The sequence below is a fragment of the Phyllostomus hastatus genome, unplaced genomic scaffold, assembly GCF_019186645.2.
Source record: "Phyllostomus hastatus isolate PE091 unplaced genomic scaffold, TTU_PhHast_1.1 phas_contig_40, whole genome shotgun sequence".
In the NCBI taxonomy this organism is placed as follows: domain Eukaryota; kingdom Metazoa; phylum Chordata; class Mammalia; order Chiroptera; family Phyllostomidae; genus Phyllostomus; species Phyllostomus hastatus.
Window position 1 is genome coordinate 89,106,222 of NW_025333872.1, and position 13,987 is coordinate 89,120,208.

At 47.3% G+C, this 13,987-nt stretch overlaps 1 protein-coding gene across 1 annotated transcript in view; it reads left to right on the plus strand.

Moving 5' to 3' along the window:
- MTHFD1L (methylenetetrahydrofolate dehydrogenase (NADP+ dependent) 1 like) overlaps nucleotides 1–13,987 on the plus strand; it is a 167,097-nt gene that overhangs the window by 48,589 nt on the left and 104,521 nt on the right. The window contains exons 13-18 of the mRNA XM_045844075.1: nucleotides 132–178; nucleotides 4,568–4,675; nucleotides 5,551–5,625; nucleotides 6,996–7,098; nucleotides 9,607–9,683; nucleotides 13,672–13,812. Coding sequence (XP_045700031.1) covers nucleotides 132–178; nucleotides 4,568–4,675; nucleotides 5,551–5,625; nucleotides 6,996–7,098; nucleotides 9,607–9,683; nucleotides 13,672–13,812 — 551 coding nt within the window. The remainder of the gene's footprint in view (nucleotides 1–131; nucleotides 179–4,567; nucleotides 4,676–5,550; nucleotides 5,626–6,995; nucleotides 7,099–9,606; nucleotides 9,684–13,671; nucleotides 13,813–13,987) is intronic.

Here is a 13,987-nt window from a genome sequence, read left to right on the forward strand (position 1 = left end):
CCCTGTTGGGGCTGGGGAGCCCCGAGCCTCCCTGTTGGGGTTGGAGAGCCACGTCCCTGGGGCCCTATTCTGCTTGTCTGTGTAGCTGAACTTGGTGACTCGCTCTAAATGGTGCCTGCTCTGTTGTTTAGGAGGAGCTGCAGGCGGTGGCTATGCCCAGGTCATTCCCATGGAGGAGGTAAGATCTCAAAGGGACACGTGTCGTGTGTCACTGTTTTTCCTTCCTGGCACTTTTTTTTGTGTGTGTCCCCATAAACACAGCCCCACCGTACTCAGCTCCAAAGTCCTAAAGGCTCTGAAAACCAAAATCTGACATTTATTGTTGTGAGCTACCTATGGGAATTGTCTGCGCTGCTTGATGTAAATATTCATACATTTGGCTCGAGAGATGCTGTTTTCGATGAATGGATGCTGCCCTAGGCCCTGCTTGGGCTGTTTTATAGGTAAATTATATGGACATCATATCACGTCTCTAAATTCCAGAAAATTCTGAATCCCAAAAGCCTTCTGGCCTCGAGGGTTCTGGGCAAAGGAAGCAGACCTGTGTCTCCATCGATCACTGTTTACACTGCCAAGTTCAGGAGGGCTTGGAGTCTTCACTTCTGTACATCGAGACCCCAGAATCAGCTAGTTCCCCCCAGAATGGGCTGGAAAGGCCACTGGTGCTGATTCTCCAGAACCACCTTGCCCCCGGCCTCCACGCCCTTGTCTCCTGCATCTGGCCAGTGACTGGATCACGTCACTTCTCCTCTCTGCACAGGCCTCTGAGTCCAGGCCCTGAGACGTCTTCCCAGAACCCAAGGCTGAGCATGTCCGTCCCTGTCCAGTGCAGTGCAGTGGTCAGGCCGTCCCTGCGCACCCAGCGCAGCGTAGTGGGTCCTCCTGGGCTGCTGCATCCCTGTCTCTCTCCTGTCTCACTGTCTCCGGGCCCACGCGCAGCCCTCCCCCGCCCCACCCTCTCCTGCCCTGGGATGCTCTCCCTTTCCTGCCCTCCCTGCCCAGCACACGCTCCCAGGGTCTGTTCCAGCCGCTGATTTCCCTCTACTCGGTGTTTGTCTCCACCTGGCTTGGTCGGCCCCATGGTGAGTTAGAGACCCCAGGCCCCAGCATTTATCAGAGTGCGCAGCGATAGTCGATGCTCCCTAGGAGAGACTTGTTGGTTTTGTCAAAGGGATAGGAAAGGTGTTTACCCAGGGAAGCCTGGATAATCTTCCGATATTGGGGCCGGGGGTAAGAAAGAACAGTTCAGGGGCTGGCGAGAGTTATATTCTCCAGCCAAAAGGCCCAGAGCCGGGAGGCCAGGTTGGGGATCGAGCATGCAGACCACGCCTAGGATTGGGGATTGAGCATGCAGTCCACTGGGCCCAGGGGAACTGCTCAGGATTTAGCCAGCAAACATTGACAGGGCGTTGGTGTCCAGCTGTCACATGGCCTCAGCTGCATGGCTCGGAGTTGGGCCAAACTTAAGGCATAAGACAGTTGGAACTACCTCGTGGTGGTCGGGTGGGTCAGACAGGCAAGCGGTGGGTTTGTTCCTGGAGTTCGAGGACCTCCCCATCCTCTTCAGCTCTCTGCCCCTACTCTGAGCCCGGGGCTTGGCACTGAGGAGATGTTTGTTGACGGCGTGCACGAACAGGCAGGGTGTGCTGGACGGAACCTAGTAAGAGATCGTGGGGAAGGATTAGAAGGGAATTCCAAATGGACTGATGAATTGAGAGTGAAAATACCAGGACTTGAAGGGGGAGAAGGAGCCAGCCAGCCTTGTAGAATACGGGAAAGCAGTGCAGGCAGTGGGACCCGCCTGTGGGAAAGCTCTGAGGCGGGCGACAATCTGGCCTGTTTGGGGACCAAGAGGACACGAGCGTGTGCCCGTGGGCCAGCGGGGTGTGGAGAGAGCCGAGGTGGAGACACGGGCTCTCTTCTGCTATTGAAGGTCATAGGCAGGAGGCTGGACATGACTGGAAGTAGCACGGGCAGCCGTTCCAGGGGTCTGGACAGGGTTTCCTAAACATCGCTCTGGCTGCTGTACCGGCAGTGGATCGGCGCGGGCCTGAGCGGACGCAGGAGTCCAGGAAGGAGACCGGGCAAGTAGCCCAGAGAAAGGATGGTGGTGGCCTAGCCCTGGCTGGTGGCAGTGAGGATGGAAAAAAAGGATGACAGTGACTTAAGACCTGTTTCCTGCTGTTTGTAGAATGAGACGTAGGGGGGTGAGAAAAGGGGAAGAGGCAAGGATGATACCCATGTTACTGGGGGCAGCAAGTCTGCAGAATCATTTACTGAAGTGGACAACCAGAGACACAATGGGTGGCGGCTGGGCCTGAGGCAGTCAGAGAAGTCCACTGGGGGCCTGTGGATACCAAGTAGATAGCTGGAAGGAAAACCTTGTATCACAACTCTAAAAGGGGCAAGGGATTCAATAGAAACACCAGAAAGAGTGGTAATTAGCCAAGAAATGTTTATCTTCATTAAGGATCCAATTAATCTACATTAAAACTATTATCAGTGATCATTTTACTTATCAAATTGACAGAGCTGGATTTTTTAAAAATAGTTAATAATACCACATTTTGACAGAGAGAGACTGAAGAACACTTGCTTTTTTAAGATTTTATTTATTTATTTTTAGACAAAGGGGAAGGGAAGGAGGAGAGGGAAATATCAATGTGCGGTTGCCTCTTGCACAACCCCCCACTGGAGACCTGGCCTGCAACCCAGGCCTGTGCCCTGACTGGGAATCAAACCGGTGACCCTTTGGTTCACAGGCTTACGCTCAGTCCACTGAGTCACACCAGCCAGGGCCTGAAGAACACTTTTATGTGCTGCTGGAAAGTGTTGGTAAAACTTCTTTGGAGGGCATTAGAAATATGTATCAAGAGCCTTAAAAATATTTATACCCTTTGGCTTAAATAAATTCATTCTTAGTTTATCCTAAGGAAAAATTGTATGTGTGAAGAATTAATTTTAAAAACTATTTACCTTTTTACCTTCACAGTTTATAGCATTAAAGAAATTGGGAGAGAAAACTTAAATGTCTTAATAACAGGACATCAAATTATATTTTGAAAACTAATGATATAAAAAAATGCTAGTACTATTAACATTAAGTGCAAAAGCTAAGGTATAAACTATTATACTGTTATGATCTCAATATTTCAAATTACAAATATTTTTAAACATTTTTTTTATTTTAATCTTTGTTCAAGTACAGTTTTCTCCCTTTTACTCCCATTTACTCCCAAAAAGTGAAAACTTGGGATCCACTTAAATTACCAGGCATAGGAACTGAACAATTTCGGTGCATCTGCTCAATTACACAGCCTGCCCATTCCAGCCCGCCCACCCAACCCTCCCCACTTCCCTCCCATTACCACCCTCCCCCTAGTTTTTGTCCATGTGTCCTTTAAATTTGTTCCTGTGAACCCTTCCCATTCTCCCCTGAAATTCCCTCTTCTCTCCCCTCTGGTCACTGTCAGTCTGTCCTCTATTTCAGTGTCCTTGGTTATATTTTGCTTTTTCTTTGTTTTGTTTCAAATTACAAATATTATAAAATATTTAATTTTTTATATTTTTAGTGATTATATATTTTTGTTTTAAGACTTTAACTAGAAAGTAGACATTTTAATCTTCCAACAAATGAAAAAAATGTGACTTAAAACAGAACCCCACTTTTTAAAATAAGTTAACTCACTGTTTCAGCCCAAAGGTCACTTCGTCACTGAGGTCACTGATCTGGCAGTTTTATCACGTGGCACTTCAGCCCTTTCGAGAAGCAGTGTGGTGGTGATATTATCGAGGTCCTCTAACCCCATGACCACACTGCTGGAAATATATCCAGCAGTGTGATATAAAAATCACTGATTTTTTTTAAAAAAAGTGATTTGCATGTATTTTTTTTATAATTGTATACTTATTTGCAAAAGTGAAAACTTGGGATCCACTTAAATTACCAGGCATAGGAACTGAACAATTTTGGTGCATCTGCTCAATTACACAGCCCCTATAAATTGTAACTATGCATAAACAAGATTACTACATAATAAGAAGTTAATGTTAAAAAACAGGTGCCAAATTATAAGTATGCTGATTTTACAAATGATAGTCATGTGTGCCCATAAGACTGGAAAGAAAATAGCAGAATCGAGCTGTGAGAATGATGTATTTTCTATTTCTCAGACTTTCTGTCATGTTTTACATTATTCTGTTATATTTCATGCCCTGCCTCATTCCAAAGTATATTTGATATGATGCCCTTTGTAACTCATAAAATAATGCATAAAAATGAAATTACCATAAGGAAAAACAAAATAAGGAAACCAGTCACTAAGTCCATCAGAATGCTTCACCCTTCACCTGAGAAAGGAAGAGAATTTGCGACAGAATTCTGTTCAAGAGTTCCCTGTGGTCGACCAGAAGACCCTGGCACTGGGTTTTCGGTTTAGGCTGTTTTAGGGGTTCAGCTCATTATAAGGCTATGTAACTCGCATAATATTTTGTTTATTTAGAAAGCCCTTGAATACTGTCGTGGTTGTTTAAAACAAGTAGGAAGATGTTTTCGTTTCATTTGCAGTTCAACCTTCACTTGACTGGGGACATCCATGCCATCACTGCTGCCAACAACTTGCTGGCTGCTGCCATCGACACGAGGATTTTGCATGAAAACACTCAGACTGATAAGGTGAGAAAGCTTTCTCGGTGGCCACTGGGGGAATCTTGTCCTAGGATTCCTGGATTCTTAAAGGGCCTGTAGAAAACTTCTGAAGTATGTAAACTCCCTGAAATTTTATTCTAAATTTTGTGAATGTCTGTATGTGTCCTTATTTCTTGGAGAGAGGGTCCATATTTTGGTCAAATTCTCAAGTGTGTTTATGACCACGGCCACATTGTTCAGAGGATTGTGTTAATTCTCCTTTTAAGCCAAATGGTCTTTGAGACGAGTCTTCAGTTTTGGAGGTAATTGGCGGGCCAGGCCACTTCTCTTCCTTCTGTCTGAAGGTCTAGTCTCTGTTCTACACCAAGGTTTGGAGAGAGAGCTTTTTAAGACTGGCTACATGCAGCTGCCCCTGGGTGTGCTGTTAAAGAGGCCTGACCCCCTTGATGGCTTCAGGTGCATGCGCTCTGAGAGGCGAACCATGCACCTGAAAGGGACAGGATCCTGGATGCAAGTTCCTCATAGAATAGACACGGATGAAAGTGGGGGTTTCTGGCACTTTTACAAGGGTCCTGACTACCTCCAATTAAAGTGACTTTCTAGTGTGTTTTTGAAGCCAAACTCTGATAAATATTAACCTGATAGTTATAAGGCTGTAGATCAAGAAATAATATATTTATGCAAACTCTTAGCAATGTGCGTTATGTCAGATGTAGTCAGATTTATGAACACGACAGAGCTTCAGGCTGCGTTGCTTATCTTAGCCAAGAATTTTAATAAGGTCTCTAATCTAAACAGTTTGCTTATAAATGCAATGAACTTGGTTGTGTCCCGTGAAGAGTCCAAGCTCATGGCTGGCCCTTAAACTTTGATGGGGTTTTATTTTTGTTTTGTGTTCTTAGGCCCTGTACAATCGCCTGGTTCCTTCAGTGAATGGTGTTCGAGAATTTTCAGACATTCAGCTCGCTCGACTGAAAGTAAGTCTCCAGTGAGGGGTCCCACGAAAAGGAAATATCCTAGAGACACGTCAGAATCGTTGTCAAAGCCAGAAGCTTTGAGCTTGGTTTGCTTTTGGTTTTCAGACCCTCTGTGAAGTAGCAAACGATCAAGAGACAGAACAGTCCAGCAGGGAGAGTGTAGGACGGGAAGCCTGCGACCCGGATCCCACCCCGGAGGGCAGGGTGGACGCATCAGGCCTCACGTTCTTCTTCCTCTGTGAGAATGGGAGGCCTGCCCTGCGGGCCCAGGGTGCCCTGGTCCGCGAACAGACAGGGTCTCCTGTTTCATGAACCTTCCTCAATGTCGGACTTCCTACATTTCTAGGAAATAAGACACAGCCTTTGAAAATTCACCTACTTAAGTTTCATTGCAGGAAGATACTAAGCAATTTTTTTTTTGCTGTATTTATTTTTGTGGGTTTTTTTTTTACTTTCAATTATAGTCCACATGATACTAAGCAATCATAATTCTTATCCACATTACCATTTTCTAGTAAAAATAGAAAATTTTGTGGCTTATTTTACTAATCTCATTAAATTTCTTCTTGCTCTTTTTCAGAGACTAAAAACTAACTTTAATGGTATAAATTATTGGCACTATTTGGTAACAGTTGATTTTAAAAATTCACCCCCTTGCTTCATACTCAACCACGTGGGTTTGTGGAGAACAGCACACAACGTACCCTCCCATCTTAGTCCTGCGTGACACAATTCTCCCCCGTCCCGGGCAGGATGCAACTGCCATCGCAGGGCTTGGCCGGAAGGACCACCGCATCCTGGCCCTCTGCAACTGCAATAGAGCGAGTTTCTGCTCCAGACTCTTTCCTTGCACGTCCTCATTGAAAGCCATTTTCTCAGAATGTTTCCCTTGTAGAAATAGATCCATTGTCAATCCCGATGGATTGTTCTCCTTCAGGGAGTTAGAAATAACTAGTTTTGAAAACACAGACATAAAGTGTCATTGAGTCGTGGGTATTTGCACTGGAAACGAAGACCTGGGAACGGGAGCGGCAGTCCCACAGACAGCGGGTGACGCCCCTCCCGAGCACAGCGCGCGGTGGCCACCGAGAGCGGCCGAGGCCCTCCGAGGAGGCGGCCTGTGCTCCTTGGGTGCCGCCGACCCCACGGCATTTCCAGATCCGTCATGTGAAGGGTGTGTTACAAATTTCAGTGTTTCCCACTGAGGAGGTACCGCGTTATACGAGGTGACCTAACCTTCGGTTTACTCAGAGTTCCAGTTCAGTCTTTAAAAAGGCTCTCCTAGTCATGGAGAAAAGAGAGATCATGCTGGCTGCATCTTGCTTCTGTTCCTTCTCACGCTTGGCGCTCTTTTTCTTCTTGCTCATCAGAAACTGGGGATCGACAAGACTGACCCAGGCGCACTGACAGAAGAGGAAATGAGGAGATTCGCCCGCCTGGACATCGACCCCTCCACCATCACGTGGCAGAGAGGTGGGCGCTGATCCCCAGATCCCCGGGTGCGGGAGGGGGGGGTGACAGCGGGCCAGCAGAAGCTCTAAAATCAGTTTCACAGAGACACGGTTTCCTTTCCTCCCGCTGTCCGTCCGCCCAGCTTGTGTCTCCTAAGCCCCCATTTGCTTGTTTCCCGTCCTCGTCTCTCCTCCCTGCGTCGCTCATCTCCGCCGCCTGTTCGGGAGAAAAGGCTGCTCCCCTTCTTCAACCGACCGCTCCGTCCGGGCGGCGTCTCATCCACGCCCACGCCTTCCGCGTGTCCAGGCAACGTTGCTTAATTTTCTTCTTCATCTCTTCTTCTCTGGCCTCTTAGTCTCCATTTTTTAAAAATCTGTGCCTCTCCTTGTTTGTCCTCTCTACCCACCACTCTAATTTTTCCCTTTTATTTTCTTAGCACCACTCTAGGCAGCTCTGAAATTCATATTTTCCGTTCTGAATTTTTTCTCTGAGTCTAGCACGTGCTTCCAGCCAGTACTAGAATACTCTCCACACTTGGAATGCACTGCAGAGGGAGTCCCCATCATCTCCATCCTGGTCCTGGCCTTCCCGTCTCCCTCTGAGCTGGGACACCTCCCCACCCCCCCCCCCCCCCCCCACACACACACACTGCCCTCTACCAGGAGGGGACAGAGGAAAAAAGTGCCAAACATGGGGTCAGGAGCCCTGGGTGTGTCTCCGCCCTTCCACTAACTTCCTGTGTGGCCGACCCTGAGCAAGCCATGTGCATGTTCTGGGCCTTGGTCCTTGGAGATGGAAGTGGAGATGATCACTACTGCCAGGCACATGGCGATAGCACTTGCTGAGGGCAGAGGCGCTACGGAGGGTTCGATAGTACATGCTCCTGGTCCCTCACTCCTGGTACGTTCTCAGACCTGCCACCCATTCCCATTTCTGCCCACTTCCATTTTTATCAGGTGCCTGATGCATTGTGTTACCTTTTAATAGGTATTCTTGCTTAAATTTCCATCCCCCAATTCAGTAGGTTCATATTGTAGACATTGCTCTGTCGCTACCTATCTCAGTCCTGTGTGACACAATTCTCTGCCATTCCCTGTGGCCTAAAACTGCCATCACATGGTTTGGCTAGAAGGACCACCACGTGGTGGCCCTCTGCAGGCCCCTGTCTGCTCCCTGCCCTCTTCCCAGACCGGTGGGCCTGCCTTTGTTCTTCCGCCTGCGCTGGCCCAGCCGGCCCCTCGCCCAGGCCATCCCAGACACAGCCCAGGCCCACGCCTTTGTGAAGCTTCCCTTCTGGGAATCCGTTCAAATAGCTCATTAAGCACTTAGTGTTTCCCACAAACCGTGAGACGGGGAGACAAAGGCAGACATTGAATCTTGGCGCTACCATTTATGAGCTGTCCGACTTTCTACAAGTGACTGACTCAGTTTCCTCTGTGAAATGGAGTCATAATTCCCTCCTCTGCCTTGCACAGGCCCGCAGCAACATGGGGGTGCTTTCTAAACTCCAAAGCATGACCCAAGTAATCCACAGGTGCCGTGCTGGTAATAGTTGTATGATGGGGTATTGCTGTGTGTCTGTCTCCCAAACTACAGGAAAGTCAAATCTCTGTGGAAACTTGTAAAAATGTGTGTGTTTTTTATTATAAAAGTAACAACACTGGAGATTTTGGAACCATCATAAGTGTGTGGTTAGTTCCATTGAATGCATCCACCAGGCTTACAGTGACTGCACCATCACCACTGGCTACACCCAGACCTTTTCCTAGTCCCCGACAAAAACTTGGCACCCACTGAACAATAACGCACCTTCTGCCAGCCCCTGGGAACCAGTGTTCTACTTTCTGTCTCTGAGAATTTTCCTGTTCTTGATAGGATCATGCAGTAATATGCCTGCCAGCGTATCTCATCATCCTAGTGTTTTCAGCCTCTGTCCATGTTGGAGCGTAGAATCAAAAGTCCATTCCTTATTATGGCTGTATAATATTCCATTGGGTGTGTCTACCACATTTTGCTTTTTCATTCATCTGCTGGGTACTCGGTCATTTCCACCTGTGGGCTGTTGCGAACAGCGTGGCTGTGAACGTGGATGTGCAAATACCTGTTCAAGCTCCTGCTTTCTAGTCCATTGAACAGACGTGTAGAGGTGGACTCACTGGGTCCTGTGGTGGTTCAGTGTTTAACCATTTGAGGATCTTCATTGCCGCCTCCCTGTGACTGAGGTTTCAGCATAATATTAATGTCACCACTTTTCCTCACTGCTTAGTCAAAAATGGTACCTCCTCCCCTCTAATGCCCTGGCACACACTGTCACCTCGCTTCCTTTATCTTCTAAGGCAATGACCACTCTCTGGCTTTTCTCGTTTATTTGGTCCTTCCCTGTGTCCTCGCTCTGGGGCTTCTGCACGTGGGAAGCCAGCCCTGGTCTCTCGCCCCCCACCGCCTCCTGGCACTCAGGACAGTGCCGGGTGCACGCTGGGCAGCCAGTCCGTGCTCACTGACGGAACACTCTGCTCTCTTCTCTTTCAGTATTGGATACAAATGACCGATTTCTACGGAAAATAACGATCGGGCAGGCAAACACGGAGAAGGGCTGTTCCCGGCAGGTAGGTGGCCTTTTCTTCGCAGCAGCGGCTCTGCTCTCAGGAGCGTTGGTTCACGGCGGCTCCGGAGCTCCTTCTCTGCTTTTGTCTCCTCCTTCCTCCCCCTGCAGTGGCCCCAGGGGCGCCCACCGTTTCCAGGCGTCATTTGCAACCCCTCAGCAGGACTGGGGGGGATCGGAAGGAGAAGCCTCCTGCACTATGTTACCATCCTTTTCTTGGGTGATTTTAGTTGTGTTTCTGGGATGAGCCACTCAAGCAGGTCCCTTGTCAAGCCTAACACATTTTTTTTTTCTGGACCCACCCAGTTATTAACTGCGGCTGAATGACAACTAAAAAATGGAAATCTGAGACACATTATTCAGATTTAAAAGCTAAAGAAAAAAACCACCTCATTATTTGGCTGAATAGCCTGAGGAATTTTTAAGGCTAATGCCTCATTATCCAAATCCAGAGGAAGCGGAAGGTACAGGAGGACACCCACCTTCGTTCTGATGGGCCTCCTAGGTGGGGTGGTGGCGCTGAGGGAGTAGCAGCTCACTCCCTGGGTTTTCAGCCAGGCCCAGTAGACCTCTGGGTTATGGGGGTTTTTTTTGTTTTTTTGGAATGCACTGTACGTTTTAAGACAGTTTTAGATTTATGGCCTTCACGTTGTTAAGTTTTCTTAGCAAAAGAATCACTTTTACTTTAGTCTAAAGAAGAGCTCATTCTAACATTAAAAAGTGAAAATCTTGAGTATGAAGAAAATGACCTGCAAAAAACATTCAAAGACCACTGACAACCGGGGAGAGAATGCTTGCAATCTCTTTGTATAAAACGAAGGACCAGTGTGCCACACGTGAAAAGAACTGCCACAGATGGGTACTCAGATACTGCTCTCCTGAAGGCCTTTCCTGCCACTGTCTTTAAAACTGTCATTGCCTGTCCCCGGCTCGGTGGCTCACCCGTTTGGGGCATCGTCCCTGGAAAGGTGTCTGTAGCTGCCTGTCCCCAAACTCCATTTTTCTTTTCCCTGCCACCCTTACGTATCTTGTGTATTTTCTGCCTCCCTTTACTACAATGTGAGTCTCCTAGGGCAGGGCCTTCTGCCTCTTGTCCATGGCTGTGTTCTCAGCGTGTAGAACTTGGTGGTATGGTCATTGTAGATATTCGATAAATATTTGTTAAATAAAGGAACAGAATAAGTAAAAGGCAATCTACAAAGACAAATTAAATGCCAGTACATAATCATAAAGCTGCTGATTAAAAAACAATGCAGTAACATTTACCTCTGAACTGATCAAAGCATTTACTATTGAACGTTAGGATGCAAATAAAGGGAGACTTTTTTACAGAGCTAGGGGGTATGTAAATTATGGTAGAGCCTCCTGAATGACAGTTCGCTAGTTTTCAAGTTTGAAATGACCCAACAGTTTCAACTCCAGGTCTACAAATGTTAAAGAAAAAGGAGGAAGTGAGGAATATGTGTATATGGGGGCGGGGGGGCCTGTATAAGGGTATTAGTTGCAGCATGTTTGTGATGGTGAAAATTTGCAACAGTCGCAGTGCCTGCCAGTAGGGTCATCACGTGCCTTTGGTGCCTCCTGCAGCACAGGGACATGTGGCCGTAGGAAATAACAAAGTATACATGGGTCGGGGAGACTTAGAGCTCTCATACCAGTGTGAAATGGAAAGGTTAAAAAACAACTTTAAAAATTTTGAAGTAAAATACACATGGTATAATCACATTTGTGTTAACAAAAAGCCAGCATCCATATCCATATATCTATGTAAATGCATGAAATGGAAGCTGGTGAGATGTATACCAACTTCTGACAGTTACATCTGGGAAGGGGGTTGGGAAAGAAAGGCAGTGGTAAGGAAGACCTTTCACGTTTTCTCTGCATTTTCCCAGTAACTGGGCACTGATTTGAATGCCTACTACGCGCCTGGTATCAATAGGCTCATTACCAGCACATTCCATTTGTAAACGGAATCTGGTTTACAAATGAGGAAAGTCGTTGCGTTATTTAAATAACTTGTCCAAGATTATATCCTGTGTTGCTTTATGTATAACAATGTTTTTAAATAAAGGGATTATATTTAAAAACTCCAACTGCTCTTTTTAAATCCTAAGCCCCTACTAAAAATCTTTTTATGTCCATAAAGGGAGAGCTATATGATGACTTTTTAATGGCCACAGAATATCTTATCTTGTAGATATATCACAATGGATTAACCAGTTCCCTGTTCATGGACACTTAGGGTATTCGCAGCGTTCAGCTGTCATTAGTATGCTGATACACACAAAGGCAATGCACACATATTCACGTGTGTGGTGATAGCCTCAGGACGAAATCCTAGATCCATAACTGCAGAGTCAAAGAGGATGCAGGTTTCAGATGTTGATGTGTATTTCCACGTCACCTTCCAGAAAAGCCGTGTCCGTTCACGTCTTTGCCAGCGTGCCTTTATGTCCTTTGCTTCAACTTGTTATAAACAATGAGAATAATCACACTTATACTTTTATATGATTTGAAATACTTTATTTGCAACACAAAGATGAGGAGCCCTCTCCATCACTCAGTCAATGAAATGAGCCGCTCTCTGCATCCTTTAGTCACTGAAATGAATAACAATGAAGTTTACATTGATTCAGTTCGTTTTACTTTCTCGTGTTGCTCAAGATACACAATTTTGAAATTGTGGTGATTACAAATGAGGAGCTTGTGTGTGTCTTATGAATTCCACCTATTACTTATGCAGGTAATACTTTAAGAATATTTCTAGTCTCATGTGGTGTATAGAAAGTCTCAATATTTTTAGTCATTTTTTATATGTACCCTCTATCATGGAATGCTAGTGTAGAGAATCCTAAGTATCATACAATGAAAAACCACTTATGTTTGGAATGGGTTATATTGAGAATGCAGTAATTAAATATAGCTGCATTTGACTTTCAGGTAATATTTTTTCATTAAATCGATGATGAATGAAATCTCAGTCAGGAAGTAGCCAGAAAGCTCCTTGCTTCCTTCATTTCCTCTCTTGTCAGTGACGGAAATGGACAATAAAATGTTTCATAAGGCGATCCCACTAGGGCATAGCCCTTTCCTCTCTGTGTAAGCTCGAACCCGCCTGGCTCTCGTGCCCCTTGGGAAGCAGAGAATTCAGCCCGAGTGCAGTGCCGTGGCTTGTCCAGGGGCTGGATTAGGAGGTGGAAGTGCACACGTGTCTCTTTCGGTCCCTGTTCCTCCGCGCAGCCTGGAGCTGGAGCCGAGAGAGGCGATAGGAAGGTGCAGGCAGCAGTTGCTCCCCAGCACTCGTTGCTGGGCCCTTAGAGAGCTGATGTGGCCCCGCCCCTCTGTTGCCATGGTAGATGACATAAGTCAGCGTGTCCTCACTGCTGGGTTGAACCCTCTCTCGGGGAAGCTGGCCTCAGGACCATCTTCCTTCACTGTCTGCTCCTCCCCTCTGTCCTGGACAGGCAGCCGCAGCCCTCTGACACCACCACATGCAGGGGCAGGTGCAGTCAGCGGGCCGTTCATTTATTCAGCCAATACCTATTTAGTGCTTGTTGGGTTTCAAGTTCAACCCTGCAAGCTTGGGTGTCAGGAGTGAGCCCTCCCCAAAGGGTGCCTGCCTCGATGGCACTGCCAGTCCCATGGTGGAGACATGCATCAGAGTGGGAATCACATGGCTCACTCATTACAAGTCCAGAACGTGCTACAGAAGCAGATAGTGCCGTGAGCTGTTGTAACGGGCCTAACCAAACCGAGTCCTGCTCAGCAGAGCCAATGGAGGAAGCTGGTAGCCACCCTAGGAGGCCACCCTAGAAAGCTCCAAGCCCAGGGCCATGTGTGCTCTAGACGCTCAGAAAACACGTGACCGGAGAGAGGCCGGTCGGGGAGAAACCCCTGGCCGTCCAGAACTGAGTTGCTAAGATACGGCTCCTTGTGGAAACGGCCATCCAGGTGGCCCTGCCGCTGACCGGTACCTTTGCTGTCCACTTCAGGCGCAGTTTGACATCGCGGTGGCCAGCGAGATCATGGCAGTGCTGGCCCTGACCAACAGCCTCAAGGACATGAAGGAGCGCCTGGGGAGAATGGTGGTGGCCAGTGACAAAAACGGGCACCCCGTCACGGCAGAAGATTTGGTGAGTGCGTCCGCTGGAGGATGTCCAGAGCGCTCGCTGCCCCTGCTCTGTGGTGGTCAGGAGGAGGAAGGTCTTCTTTCTCCTGTCCGCGGCGTGTGCAACGGGAAGTCAGAAGTGCTGCACACGCATTGTTTCCACCCCCCACAAGCCTGTGTATTTTACAGCTTCATAATGT